This window comes from Brassica rapa, chromosome A07, assembly GCF_000309985.2.
Source record: "Brassica rapa cultivar Chiifu-401-42 chromosome A07, CAAS_Brap_v3.01, whole genome shotgun sequence".
Lineage (NCBI taxonomy): Eukaryota > Viridiplantae > Streptophyta > Magnoliopsida > Brassicales > Brassicaceae > Brassica > Brassica rapa.
The window spans coordinates 28,401,477-28,414,996 of NC_024801.2; the positions used below are offsets into that span (position 1 = coordinate 28,401,477).

At 39.3% G+C, this 13,520-nt stretch overlaps 3 protein-coding genes and 2 non-coding genes across 11 annotated transcripts; all 5 read right to left on the minus strand.

The window, feature by feature from the left end:
- Positions 1–872: 872 nt before the first annotated feature.
- On the minus strand, positions 873–3,502 carry LOC103832424 (leucine-rich repeat extensin-like protein 5). Of its 4 annotated transcripts, none has more exons than XM_033275320.1 (4): positions 2,697–3,502; positions 2,408–2,548; positions 1,257–2,321; positions 930–1,124 (listed from the first exon to the last, which is right to left on the minus strand). In XM_033275320.1, exons 2-4 carry the CDS (start codon positions 2,484–2,486, stop codon positions 1,093–1,095), a joined length of 1,176 nt encoding a protein of 391 aa, XP_033131211.1. In that variant the 5' UTR covers positions 2,487–2,548; positions 2,697–3,502; the 3' UTR covers positions 930–1,092. The 4 variants fall into 4 exon arrangements, with proteins under 4 accessions (XP_009106672.1, XP_009106670.1, XP_033131211.1 ...); XM_009108423.3 differs by having other exon boundaries at positions 1,257–2,324; XM_009108424.3 differs by lacking the exon at positions 2,697–3,502 and having other exon boundaries at positions 873–1,124; positions 2,408–2,690.
- A 398-nt stretch (positions 3,503–3,900) lies between these two features.
- LOC103832425 (metal tolerance protein 9) lies at positions 3,901–10,619 on the minus strand. 2 transcript variants are annotated; one of them, XM_033275317.1, is made up of 7 exons: positions 9,411–10,619; positions 8,784–8,896; positions 8,452–8,697; positions 8,288–8,368; positions 7,989–8,219; positions 7,560–7,898; positions 3,901–4,254 (listed from the first exon to the last, which is right to left on the minus strand). In XM_033275317.1, exons 1-7 carry the CDS (start codon positions 9,607–9,609, stop codon positions 4,240–4,242), a joined length of 1,224 nt encoding a protein of 407 aa, XP_033131208.1. In that variant the 5' UTR covers positions 9,610–10,619; the 3' UTR covers positions 3,901–4,239. The 2 variants fall into 2 exon arrangements, with proteins under 2 accessions (XP_033131208.1, XP_033131209.1); XM_033275318.1 differs by lacking the exon at positions 3,901–4,254 and adding an exon at positions 5,249–5,661 and having other exon boundaries at positions 9,411–10,611.
- LOC117127023 lies at positions 4,484–4,569 on the minus strand. Its single transcript, XR_004449783.1, has one exon. It is a non-coding gene; the product is annotated as a small nucleolar RNA snoR116 (small nucleolar RNA).
- Positions 4,609–4,688, minus strand: LOC117127027. Its single transcript, XR_004449787.1, has one exon. It is a non-coding gene; the product is annotated as a small nucleolar RNA snoR117 (small nucleolar RNA).
- Positions 10,620–11,008: 389 nt separating the features above from the next.
- On the minus strand, positions 11,009–13,457 carry LOC103832426 (phosphoglycerate kinase 3, cytosolic). Of its 3 annotated transcripts, none has more exons than XM_009108429.3 (6): positions 13,337–13,457; positions 13,014–13,221; positions 12,458–12,535; positions 11,797–12,375; positions 11,530–11,688; positions 11,009–11,373 (listed from the first exon to the last, which is right to left on the minus strand). In XM_009108429.3, exons 2-6 carry the CDS (start codon positions 13,206–13,208, stop codon positions 11,179–11,181), a joined length of 1,206 nt encoding a protein of 401 aa, XP_009106677.1. In that variant the 5' UTR covers positions 13,209–13,221; positions 13,337–13,457; the 3' UTR covers positions 11,009–11,178. The 3 variants fall into 3 exon arrangements, with proteins under 3 accessions (XP_009106677.1, XP_009106678.1, XP_033131210.1); XM_009108430.3 differs by having other exon boundaries at positions 13,298–13,404; XM_033275319.1 differs by having other exon boundaries at positions 13,378–13,395.
- Positions 13,458–13,520: the final 63 nt, after the last annotated feature.

A 13,520-nucleotide genomic window follows, 5' to 3' on the forward strand; every position in this document is an offset into this window, starting at 1 on the left:
TTGGAAGGAGAATTGCCCTTTTAAAAATACACAGGAACAGCTGGCAGGAAACTAAAAACATAAATGAAAATAAAGAAAAAAAAACTAGGGGCCATAAACCAACGTGCGGAAACCGGAGAGGTTTTGACAACGAAGATCGTCAACCCAAAAGAGGACAAAAGAGGACAAAATGGAGCCAAACCGCCGAAAGATCTTGATGCCGATAGTTTAAACATATAACATCAGGTGCTATTCTCTAATATCGCGGAACGTTTTAATTAACTCTAGGCCTGATATGTAATACTTGTTACTTTGTTAGTAAGGACTACAGAGCTTTCCACAAGTCCACACTGAATAAAACGCTAATACATCTACATGATTTCAAGTTTTCATCGACAAATTGCCGGACCAAGAATCATTTAGTATTTGCTTATCTCAACTATGAATATCAGCATAATAAAACATAACTAGCAGACTAGCAGTGTGATCAGTGCTGGCTCTTGACATGTGCTAAGAGTCCATTTGTACTAGGTCCAAAAAAAATTACAAGATTTTAGTTAGCATATTAGGGTTTTTTCCAAAAAATTTAGGGCCCTTTTTCATAAATTTCTTTTAATTATTATTGTAAAAAAACAAGTCTTGCAAGTAAGTCTTTCACAAGATCCATATAAAAAATGAGCCAGGGTCTGAGTGTGATAGTTCACGTGTCTCATACTGACCTTTTACTGGTGTAGAATTCTTAGAGACAATGTCCTGATGAGAATCTAATTACTTTATTTCAAAGTTCCAATATCACTGTAAAAGGGATGTGGGCTTAATAAAGGAATTATTAGTGATAGTAGTTAGTAGATGCAATGTACATGTAAGTTGTAATTCTAGAAGACCAAATTCCATTAGAAAAAAGTAATATACGAATTTAGCACAAGATTTATAATTATGCGCTTATGCCATTTTCGAGTAAATTAGTGTATTTATAAAGCCTTTAAAAGTTACATACAACTTACAAGTGAGAGACCCACCTAACGTATTATATATCAAAAACACATTTGATATTATTCGTATCCACAAAAAGATGAAAAATAAAAAGTGAGAGACGTCTTCAGTCTTCATGCATCAGAAGAAATCAAAATGGCACCCATTATAGCCTGTTTTTCCATTAAAATAAGAGAAAATGGTTAAATGAATATTAGTATTGTCAGCATTTTTATAAGTAAAAAAAAAGAAATTAGTCTTATAAGAATGATAAATTAATTGAGAAATATATGTAAATCTTTTACTTGGATCGACAGTAACAAGCATGCCGGTGCCACCAAATGTACACGAGCCACCAGAGCTTTTGGTCCGCTGCCAATAGCTATTGAAGGCGAATGAAGCATGCGCCCACAATGTATTGGGCTTAAAGCAAGGTCCATTAGGCTGAATTGAATGGCAATCAGCTCCTGATCCACAAGCGAAATTCATGGCTTCTTGGATAATTGGGTCAGGTACTGTGGGCTTAGCCACACACCAGTAAGCCGAGGTCGGTGTCATGCCAGACGGCGGTGGTACCATAGGCGGTGGATAGACAATCGGAGGTAAAAACCCTGTTGATGGAGTTGGAACTGATCCGGTTGGGGATGGAAGATTACCGGACGGTGTAGGAGTGTCGGTCGGAGTTGTTGGGCCTGGCTCGTTGTTAGGTGGACCTGAAATGGGTCCTGATGGGCCTGGTGTGTGACCGGATTCATCAGGAGGACTAGGAACTGTTTCTGGCGGGTTTGGACTGGATGATTCAGGCGGATTTGGAACGGTAATGGGTGGGTTTGGGTTTGATGATGATTCTGGTGGGTTTGGGTTTGAGGATGATTCTGGTGGACTAGGGACAGTAACAGGTGGGTTTGGGTTAGATGAAGATCCCGGGTTGTTCGGGTTAGAAGATGATTCGGGTGGGTTTGGGTTTGGGTTTGAGTTTGGGTTTGAGGTAGAATCGGGTGGGTTTGGATTTGAGTTTGGGTTAGAAGATGATTCAGGTGGGTTGGGTACAGTTATTGGGCCGGGAGGTGGGCTAAGTCCAGGATTGGAAATGGAGGGAGGTGAGTTTAGAGGAGTATTTGGGGGATTAATACAAAAAGGAGGGGCATTTCCGGGAACTGGAAGTGGAGGAAGTGAAGCATAGGGAGGTAGAGTGAGAGTTGTGCTAACACCATAAGGTTGAGTGTTGGAGGATGTTGTTGAATATTCCAAAGGTTGAGCTAGATTGAGTTGTGTCATCATTTTCTCTAAAAATGTTGTGTGCTTGAATGCTTTGATAACCAATTTCTTTGGCTTCTTCTTTGCGTGTCTCTCAAGCTTTCTTGCATCTACTACTAAATAAGATAAAACAAAAATCAAATGCTTGCAGAGCTAGAAATGCAAAGAAGAAGGTAGAGAGAGGGAAAGAGAGCCTTACCAGAATGAGTGAAGAAGCTGGCCGAGAAAAAGAGACAGAGGAGAATGCAAACGGTTGTGAGAGCTCTACTTGATTCCATGGTTTTCAAGGTAAACACCAGAAGAGCGTCTAAATCTTTTAAACTAAAACCAATGATCTACACTGCCAAGAAGAAAAAGAAACAGTAGAAATGAAACTTGAATATCTGTCTTGTCTCCTCTCTCTTTCTATATATATCTTATCTTGTGTGTGTGTGTCATATGCATGTGTAGAAAACAAAACACAAAACTCTAGAATCATGCAAGGCAACCTGTGGAAGGATATAAGGTTCTGTTGTCTTTCTCATAAAGATTGGTCCTTTAGCAGCTCACTTTGCTGTCTTCCAAGACTCACTTTACTTCAGAAATTAGATGTTTATATTCTCATAGCTACTTCTTAAAACTATTTTGACATATTTAATTGATTTTAATCCTCAAAAAAAAAAAGAGAATAGTACAAGGATATGCACACATATGGATGACAATGGGCATATATGCTTGCTTGACAATGCAAATATAATCTGAGAGGAAAGTGGTTTTGTCTTAAACTTTTGCTTGCTTTGTACTCAAACAAAGCTCTTTAGGTGTATCTTTTTTTTTACTACAACTATTTGCATAAGCTTCACACATTCTCTTTAGATGCTCTTCTCTCCCGACTAAAGAGCAAAAACATTATTTAGAAGAAAAAAAACTGATTCTCTTTACTATTTTGATTTATATTTTCATATATTTAGAAAACAACTTGTTCTTTAATATACAAACAAATTATACAAAATTATAGTTACAATGTTTAAGAAATTTTTTAAAAAGTGATATGATCATTTAGTTTTGACATGCTTTTGTAATCTAGCAAGAACAAAGAGCTTGCTAGATCAACCGATGAAAGAAGTGATATGTTTCAGTGAAATTGGAGCCAAAAGTACGCAAATATACAAGAGATTTGAGGAGGAGGATTTACATTTTGTGAAACTACTACATGTATATATACAGGTTCGAATTCATGGTTATAGAAATGAAAAAACTAAGCAAAACCCATTGGACTGTATTGTAATTATGCCACATTTTGGGCAAACCCACCAATGCTTCTTTTAAAGTCTCTACTAGTGTTTAGAATTGTTGGGTTGAAAAAGCCTTTAATGAACGTTATTGAGGTTGTTCAGAGGTTAGGATGGGGGACCTGAGCTGAAAACCCATTTGGACAAGATTCAGTTTTTCCCGAAAATGGTTCTTGTTAAGCAGTCTTTAAAGATTGTTCAAGATTGTTCCGGATAAATTGATGCATTGGTCAAACTCATTGGGTAGGTCTTATGTAATAAGACATTAGTAATACCATTTCTTAAAGTCCTTTCGAAGTTCAACAACAAAAGTAGTACAAACTCAATTTTAGTCAAAAAAAAGTCAACAACTCTTTCTATACCATTTTTTATGTTTATTTGGTTGTCAAAGCCTTTAAATCAAGGAGCTCAACAAAATTGCTGTAAGATTTTTCAAATTTATAAATTATTTCCGATAATCTAAGATGACCACGATTCGTGACTTAACACATGATAAAAGACATGCTCTCGGATGGTTACTCGCAACACTGAACAGAATCTTGATATGAAACTAGTGGCCAGAAGATAATATTTTTATTCTCTCTCAACCACAGAGTGTTCAATGAAATCAACCAGTAGTAATGTAACAAAATTGACTACATATAGGGACGTCGATCGTATTGGCCAAAAAACATTTGAAGCCAATAAAGAAATCTTTGAACCAATTCAATATCGGCAACGTACAGCGCTTTATCCACTATCAAGAAGTGAATCAGAGACTCTAAATTGTTGCCTCCTAAGATAACACAATTAACCAAACACAATAATCAAACCAATCAAAATATGTTAAGGCAATTTGAATGCAAATGAACTATCTAAACTAGAACAGGTACCAGAATACAGCATTATTCAATTTCGGCAACGTACAGCGCTTAATACACTATTAAATTAAAAAAAGTGTACCAGAGACTCTAATTTATTGCCTTCTGTTAAAAGACAAGACAAAGCAGAACAAAAACATAACTAGGCTCAGGTAATATAAAGAAGTATGCATCAACGAGCTGTGAATCTCTCAAAGTTTGATGGTAATCTTTTTTCATCATCACTGCCTAGTAATAAAAAGAATGAAAACGTATTTAAATAGATCCAAAAGCCTCAGAAACAAGAGCATACAGCTCATCAACGAGATAAACTCTCAGATGGTACGGACAATCTCAAACATCACAGACCTCTGGATCTACCGACCAAAACTCTTGAAGTCTATAAACATAATGTAGAACTGTCGAGAGAGATGAAGGAAACAGTAAGAAAGTAGAAACGCACATGGTTGATGTGTGTGTTAATCTTTGGAAAAGGCTATTTATATAGCGACTTATGCTAGGTTACAAGGAAGCCCTAAAGAGCGTCGCACAAGTCAAAATATAAGGATGGGCCTCTAATATTTTTAAAGCCCAATTCGGTAACATTGGCCTCATAGCATTTCCCAGTTGCATTTTTAATGGGCTATTATAACTTTACCCGCCAAAATGATCCAGACCTAAACCTTATATGAACTTTTCCGTGATTAATTGCTGTCCAAGTAAACGTAGAGTTATATTAGCCCTAAAGAGAATTATAATGTACTCATGATCTAAAGCGATCGAGCTTTTGGTGTTCGATGGATATCATTCCAGCATAGAGCATATGTTCGATTTTTATGTCTCTTAATGGTAGTGATGAATCCGAATCTTGATTTATTTTAAGTGTGGTGGGGACGCTAAAGTTATACGCATTGTAAATTGGTGTGAAGATGATTGAAATCCATCACGGATGTGTATATATATATATGCTTTGATCATCAGTGAACATATACATAATCTTAAGACATGGGTTTTACTTTTCTTTCTTGTCGGAAATCAGAAAAGGTACGGTAAGTCTCTCAGTACTACAAGAAGCAAGATAAGCTGCTTCAGGTTTAAATGAGACGGAGACAATCAATGAAAATGGTTTTTGTCTCTCTGGAGCTCCATCTGAGGTTCCACTCTTTTCTTCTTGAATCTTGCTTAGAGCGCGAGGTTGCAGTACACATCTCAAACGCAGCAAACCTTGTGCTCTTTGTAGCAAATTTTTATGCTTCTGTGGAGAGTAGATAGACCTATGGCTGTGATTGCTTCAACTTTGGACTCTCTCTTGGATCTCTTGTCTGGATTTATTCTATGGTTTACTGCAAATGAATAGTTTAGAGTTTATTCTCGATTTAGTTGATTTATATTATCAGAATGAGGTTAATATTAAAATTGTGGTAAAAAAAGAGGTTAATATTTATTATCCACGAGAAGATGATGACAGCAAAATCAAGACCAAGCTTAACTGCGTCAATAAGGCTTTCACGACGAAGTCGGATAGCTGAAAGATAGTCACAAGTGACGTTGAGAGCCAGTTCTCACCTACGAGAAAAACCGCAGTAGACTCGATTGCATCTTCTGGCCCCGTACAGACCGCTACACAAGATGACAAAACGGTGAAGAAGCTGAAACTATACCTCGATAATGAAACCGAGAAAACATCTCCTTTCATGGAAAGAAGGAATGGTGGTAAAGGACACTTCTCACGAGAGAAGGAAGGTGAAATCGAGTCCCAAACCGGCGCACCCACCGGTGAATTCATCCCAAAGGAGAGATATGGCAATATGCATTGAAAGGAGATTCCAGTGAACCCACCGAAAATCTCTATAAATTTAACCCAAACACCCAAACCCATTGTAATATGAATCGCATCTTCTTTCTTGAATTTGGGTTTTATCAAGCTGAACTTTGGGCTGGCAGGTTTGGTAGCTTCGACGGGCCAAGCCCAAACGTAATTGAAATCCAGCCCACTACCCACAACTTGCTCGGAGCGAGACGCGTCGGATCTTGGCCATTCGACGGTGCCGTGGAAGAGGTCACCGGAGAAGCTTTGTCGAAGAGGAACAGTATAGCCGTTTAGGAGGATCCACGCATAGGAGGAGAGCACCACTTTAGGAGATGAGTAGAGTGAAGAACCACCGACAAAATTCGGATCTAATCTCGTGGAGCTTTGAGATCTGGTGCCTGAACACTGGAGAGGAGCAAACCGTGGTGTGATAATAGGCTCAAGCCTTCCCGAAGAAAGAAAGGAAGAGCACTTCAGATGAAATATCTGCTCCAAAGATATATGAAAGCACGGGACAAAGTTGATAACATAACCTGTCCCACGGCAGCCAGAGGGAGGTTCATCGGGAACTGTCCCTAAGAACCGGAACACAGCGGTGGTGAGAGAACCCTCTCGACTCGTCGCTGGGGGAGAGGCCATCTGAGGAAGAGAGACCGCCGGAAGATCTGAGACGAAGAGTCCTCGGCTTCGTCGTTGAATCCGTAGGTGTCTTTCTCCTTCGATTGACCAACAGAAGCGATCTAGTGACAAACAAAACAGGATGCGTGACAGAGCCATGAAGATGAGAGCTAGCAGCACGCCGAAAATAGTACCCCGCGCCGACGAGAAACCGCTTCGCCGGCGCCGGATAAACTAGATCTTGGAGAGACCTCGAAGTGTGTGCCTGAGAGAGTTCGCCCTTATAGAGAAAGTATAAACTAGATCTTGGAGAGACCTAGAATTATCCTACTTAGCTTTTTTTATTTGTGTTGTTTATGCTTTTAATGAAAGAGGATGTCACATTCCCTCATGTTATTGTAACCAAACAAGTTAAGTCTGAATGAAATTAAGTTGTGTTCAAAAAAAAAATATTTATTATCCACATGATCCGACTTATATAAATTAATAGAGGTAAACATATATATATAAAATTTAATTGTGATGTAAGCAAAAAAAAAAATTTGTGTTATGATAATGGTAAATTTTAGTTATTGTAAGATTATTTAATAATTATTTTCAAAAAACTTATATTAAAACAATATTATTATATACGATAAAACAATTTATTAACTTATTATCATTATTGAAATTTGATTTTTTTTCGTGTTTCTAATTATTGACAAAAAATATTCATATAAACCAACACTACCCCTGTCCACATACCCAACACAAAATACAAGTTTGAATATCAAGATAGGTTTCTAATTAATGGGACCAGATGATAAATCAAACCTTGTACTTGTGTTCGGGACGATGAGTGAACTCAAAGTCAATATGAACGAAAGCCCTCTCGACCTCAGAGAGTTGCTCTAGCTTCTCCTGAAGAGTCTCTCCGATGTTGTGAGCTTCGTGTAGCCTCATGTCCTCTGGCAAAACAATATCAACTTCAACAAAGTAGTGTGACCCAAACGTGTAGGCTCTCACTGTATCAATGTGTTTAATCTTCTCATGATGGTTCCATATCAAAAACGTTAGCTTCGCCAAGAAATCTGGCGGTGCAGAGCGTCCAATAAGCGAATGAACATTCTCTAGTACCGTTCTTGCCCATGTGCTGATTGTATACAAAGCAATCTGAAAACATAAAAGAAGAATAGTTTTCCTCAATCATAAGCCACAAGAGAGAGTTTCAAGAATGTCTTAAGGTTTGATGATTTTGCTTACTAGAATAGCACCAGAGGGATCAATCCACCAGTAGAATTTTACAGCCAAGACAGCTGTTGCTAAACCCACCGAGTTGGTGACAACATCAAAGAGGTGGTCTTGTGCATAGGCTCTGACGATTTCGTTTTGAAAACTCCTGCAGTAAAGCATGAGAAGAAACTTGACGACTGTAGCAGATGCCATTATTCCAATCATCCATTTTTCCTCGGCGCTACTCATATTAGGACCTTTCTGTACAAAGAGTAAGATTAGATTATGTCTCATATACATAATGATGCCACTACTATAGTGTATTGTACCTTGGAAACAAGTAGCCTTGTTGACTCTAGCAACACTTGTAGCCCAAGAGTTGCCATGACAGATGCAAACACAATGATCCCCTGCCAAGTTCAAGAACCATGCATGAAGTTTCATTTGATGAAAAACATGTACACATCTTATTTGAAGAGGAGAGACTATGTACCACAGGTTGCATCCTTCGTTTACCGATAGGATAGTGAAAATGGTTTGGTTTGCTCATGGCGTTTGCAGTAAACCACAGGATAAAACCAGACAAGAGATCCAAGAGAGAGTCCAAAGTTGAAGCAATCACAGCCATAGATCTACTCTCCACGGAAGCATAAGCTTTGGCTACAAAGAGCACAAGGTTCGCTGCGTTTGAGATGTGTACTGCAAGCCTCTCGCTCTTGGCAAGCTTCTTCAGCTCTTCCTGTTGAAATCAATGAACAAGATGCTATATATAGAGAGAGAGAGAGATTCAAGAAGAAAAAGAAACGAAAGGATAAGAGTGGAAACCTCAGATGGAGCTCCAGAGACAAAACCAGTTTCGTTGATTGTTTCCATCTCATTGAAACCCTCAAGAAGTTTCTCTTGCTTCTTGTAGTACTCAGAGACTTTACGTTCCTTTTCTGATTTCCGACAAGAAAAAAAAGCAAAACCCATGTCTAATATTATGTATCTGCTCACAGATGATTCAAAGCATATATATATATAGAGAGAGACATCCTTGATGGCTTTTTATCATCTTTCGATCAATCTACAATGCGTAAAACCTCCGCAGAATATGATACTGCGTACTCTCACCACACTTAAACAAATCAAGATTCTGCGTTATCACTGTTGTTTTAAACAACTAAAGAGACATAGAGAATCGGACATATGCTCCATGTTCGGAAAGAGAGAATATATCATCAAAAAAGCTTGATCACTTTAAATCGAGTACACTAGAATTCTCTTTAGGGCTAACATAATCGTACGTTTACTTGCAGAGCAATTAATCATGGAAAATTTCGTGTAGGGTTTAGATTCTGAATCAATTTGCCAGAAAAAATGTTAAAAAGAGTGGTTCCCTGTCATGATATAAAAATCACAAGGATTGTACACATAGACACGAAAGGTATAGATTTAGGAGAAGAGACGTACTTGGAGTCCGGAGATAACGGGACAAGCGAGTACGGCGAGAGGACAAGGGGGAAGAAGAAGGAAGGCGGAACGTGTCGAGGCTGAGACGCCACGAAGACGGTGGCGACGAGTGGTCATCGTCATCGTTCGGCAAAAGGTCGACAATGTAGTCTTGTCCACTAACGCCGAGATGCTGCTCCTTCGTCGTCTCCATATTCATCGATATCTTTTTCTCTGCTGATTTTCTGGGGGAAGTTACGTGACAAACAAATATTGTTGCTTCTTTCTTGGGAGTTTAATAGTTGTCACATACGTGTCTCTCTATGTATATCAATAGTGTGTAAATTATAACTTTTATGTATATAAAACAAATTCAGAACATTTTTTTAAGATAGAAAACGTAGAGAAATTTTGTATTATCAAGAGAATGAGAGATAGATATGCACCAAGCAAATACATTTTTTAATATTTTGATAAGAGAATAAGAACATACGTGGCTGTGTACTCATGGTGGAGCAAAAGTAGTGGAACTGAAATGTGGACCATTTCTTCTTTCCAGTGTAGATGAACAAGGAGTATTGTCCACTTATAAAAACTTCAGATAAACATAGATACGACAACCCAAATACATAGATCAGTAGTAACGTGGACACAGTTGCCATCAAAGCCTTCAAGAGCCAAAAAAAAAAAACAATTAAGTGGACCTTAACGAAGCTCTTAGCAATGAATGATGTATGAGTAAGTAAACAAACACAAATGAAGGAGACCACTATATCCATGTTTGGTTGGTATGTCTTCTCATTAACCCCAACAACAAACATGGGCGTATCAGCTGAAGGGGCAGAAATGATTACTTTCTTTGCACCATCATGCAAAATTAATGAAATATCAAGCAACCATACGTCATGAAATGTTATCACAAGTTACGAAGTCAGTGCATGCTGGTATGAAAATGCACCTTCAAATGGGATGCAGCCTTTGATTATCGATGTGATGAGTTTGTGAGATAGGAAGGGGACGAGCTGCTCTATAGGTTTCTTCTTGGATAGGATAGTAATGAACTCGTTTGAGATATTGAGTTCGGTGGTGACGGAGGTGTAGGAGCGGTGTTTCCGTGAGGGCTTTGAGTAGAACCGAATGCCTGATCGGAGGAGTATCTGTGGTTTCATATCGAATGTGAAGCGGATGAGAAATCAAATCTCATTGTTCGCGAGTTCATAAGCTAGTTTTGAGCTAGTTTATTATTGAAATATTTTCGAACTTGATGAGTTTGATGGAGCTTCACTTCAGAAGAAGTAACTCCCCTCCAGGCGAAAGAATAGTTCGCTTTGTGCTCACTACATGGCTCCATGGTTTATTACAGCGTAGCATCAGATGCTTTTATACATGAATCATTCGACGTCTAGGTTTGCTTTTATTCGATGTGGGACTGATTCAGTGGTGTTTTAACTGGGCCAAAAACTTACTTTATGGGCCGTTCTGAGACTACTAATACGCTTCAGATGTACTGTGCACTGTGTATTCGTCTACTGTTTGGTAGCGTGTTTAATCAGGCCGAAAAATTACGCGTTCAGTGTGTTTATTTGTTGCGAATGTTTTTTTTGTAACCAAGAGAGATAATCATCCAGAAAATAACTGATAATTAACGCTTCAGAGTTTCATCTGTTTTTTTTTATTAGAGAAAGGCAACAAACTATTAAAAATTCCAAAAAGTGGCTTCCTCATCTGGTCAGAATAAACCCAGACTTGCACATACAAAAACACACGAGAAATGAAACTTGGAAGATTCTCAAGCGTCGTCGAGAGCGAGGACTCCTGGAAGTGGCTTTCCCTCCAGAAGCTCCAAACTGGCACCACCTCCAGTAGAGATGTGGCTCATCTTGTCTGCCAAACCCACCTTCTCAACGGCAGCCACAGAGTCACCTCCTCCTATGATTGTGGTCACTCCCTTTCCGCTCAGCTCCGCAAGCTGCTTTGCTACGGCCTAATGATAAACAAGACAAGAGATCAAGTTACTTCACGTGTTAGCAAACAAGTTGAAGTTAAATGGACTTTCGTAAAGGGTGATTAAAACTTGGGTTTATGTGATAATGCTGACAAACGTTTGAGAATCTATGGTTGCAGTACTAGTTGCTCATACCTCAGTTCCAGCTGCAAACTTATCGAATTCAAATACACCCATGGGACCATTCCAGATGATGGTTTTGGTCGTGTCCAGAGCTTCGCTGAATGTCTTGATGGAGTCTGGACCAATATCGAGTCCCATCCAGCCATCTGGGATTGCCGTGGCTGCCACTATCTGCAAAGAGTTCACAAGTGTCTCAGCTTTAAACAGACCAAATCAGACACTAAAGTGTGTTCTTTTTGTTCATTATCCACCGAGTCAAAGCAATGATGAGACTGTTACCTTGCTGTTGGCATCGGGAGCGAACTTGTCAGCAATGACCACATCGGTCGGTAGCAACAGAGAGACACCTTTGGCTTTGGCCTTCTCCATGAGCGACTTGGCCAAGTCAAGCTTGTCCTCTTCCACAAGGGAAGATCCAACCGAATGTCCTTGCGCCTTGTAGAAAGTGAAAATCATACCTCCACCGAGCAAGAGGATGTCAACGGTGGACAAGAGTGACTCAATGACACCAATCTTTGTCGAAACCTTTGAGCCTCCAACAATGGCAGCAAAAGGCTTCTTGGGGTTTGCCACAGCTCCGACAAGGTAATCAAGTTCCTTCTGCATGAGGAAACCAGCGACGGAAGGCTTCAGGTACTTGGCAACTCCCTCAGTGGAAGCATGAGCTCTGTGAGCAGTGCCGAAAGCATCGTTGACGTAGACATCAGCAAGGGCAGCAAGCTTCTTTGCGAATTCAGGGTCGTTCTTCTCTTCTTCCTTGTAGAACCTAACATTCTCCAAGAGAAGAACACCACCTTCAGGTAGTCCTGCAACCAGTTTCTGGACTTCCTCACCAATAGAGTCATTTGCCATCACAACCTGTTAAACAACAAGTCACAAAATCATGTTAATTCACATCAACGACAGTTGCTGTTCGCATAGAGGAACAAGAGGCACAAACCTCAACACCAAGAAGCTCAGACAATCTCGGCACAAGAGGCTTTAAGCTGAATTTAGGTGTAACACCTTTGGGGCGGCCCTGAAACATCAAAATTGAACTCAGATTAGATATAATATAACTCAATATCAATGTTCCAAGGGGAGCAATACATAGAACCAAACGACTCAGACAAGACCTAAATATCATGTAACAAAGAGAAGACATATTCATATGTAGACAGCTCAAGTAAAGAAGCTCTGTGATAAAATCAAACGAGCTAATAAAAAAGATCAGATCAAAACAGATAAGCTAGCATATGAGGTGGACTTAACAAAAGTAACACTAAGACATAAAATAACTGAATATCAATGTTCCAAGGAGAGCTACCCTAATTACACAAATGAAATGATACCCTAATTACACAAATGAAATGATTCAGACAAGGAATAAACTATCATGTAATAAAGCGAAGACGACTGCTTATATAGACCACCGATCAAATAACGAAGCTCTGTGATAAAAACCAAAAGAGCTGATAAAACAGATCAGATCGAAACAGATAAGCTGGAGGACATACCAAGTGGCTGCAGAGAACAACCCTAGATCCGTTTTCCATCAAGTACTTGATGGTGGGAATGGCGGCGCGAATCCTGGTGTCATCGGTGATGTTGGAGTTATCATCCAAAGGAACGTTGAGATCAACCCTCACGAACACGCTCTTTCCTTTCAGATCTGCTTCCTTCAAAGTCCCAACGCTTCTCTTCGTCGCCATAGTAAAGAGAACACTGCAAACAACAACCGTGAAAATGAGATTTGACGGAGAAATCAAACAGATCTACAAAACATGGCGCAAACTCTAACCGAAAGCGATTCAGTGAAGATCTGAAGGTATATACTCACATGAGTGGACGTAGGTAAAGAGAGAGACGATCGAAGCTTACACGAAGATAGAACTGGCTGATCTTTCGAGAAGACGAGTCTGTATATAAAAGCAGCGTGGAGAACACCCAAAAAATGTGGGCCCGTGAAGAGTAAGTTATTACATATTACGATTTTACCACTGACTCTCTCTCTCTGGGCCGGT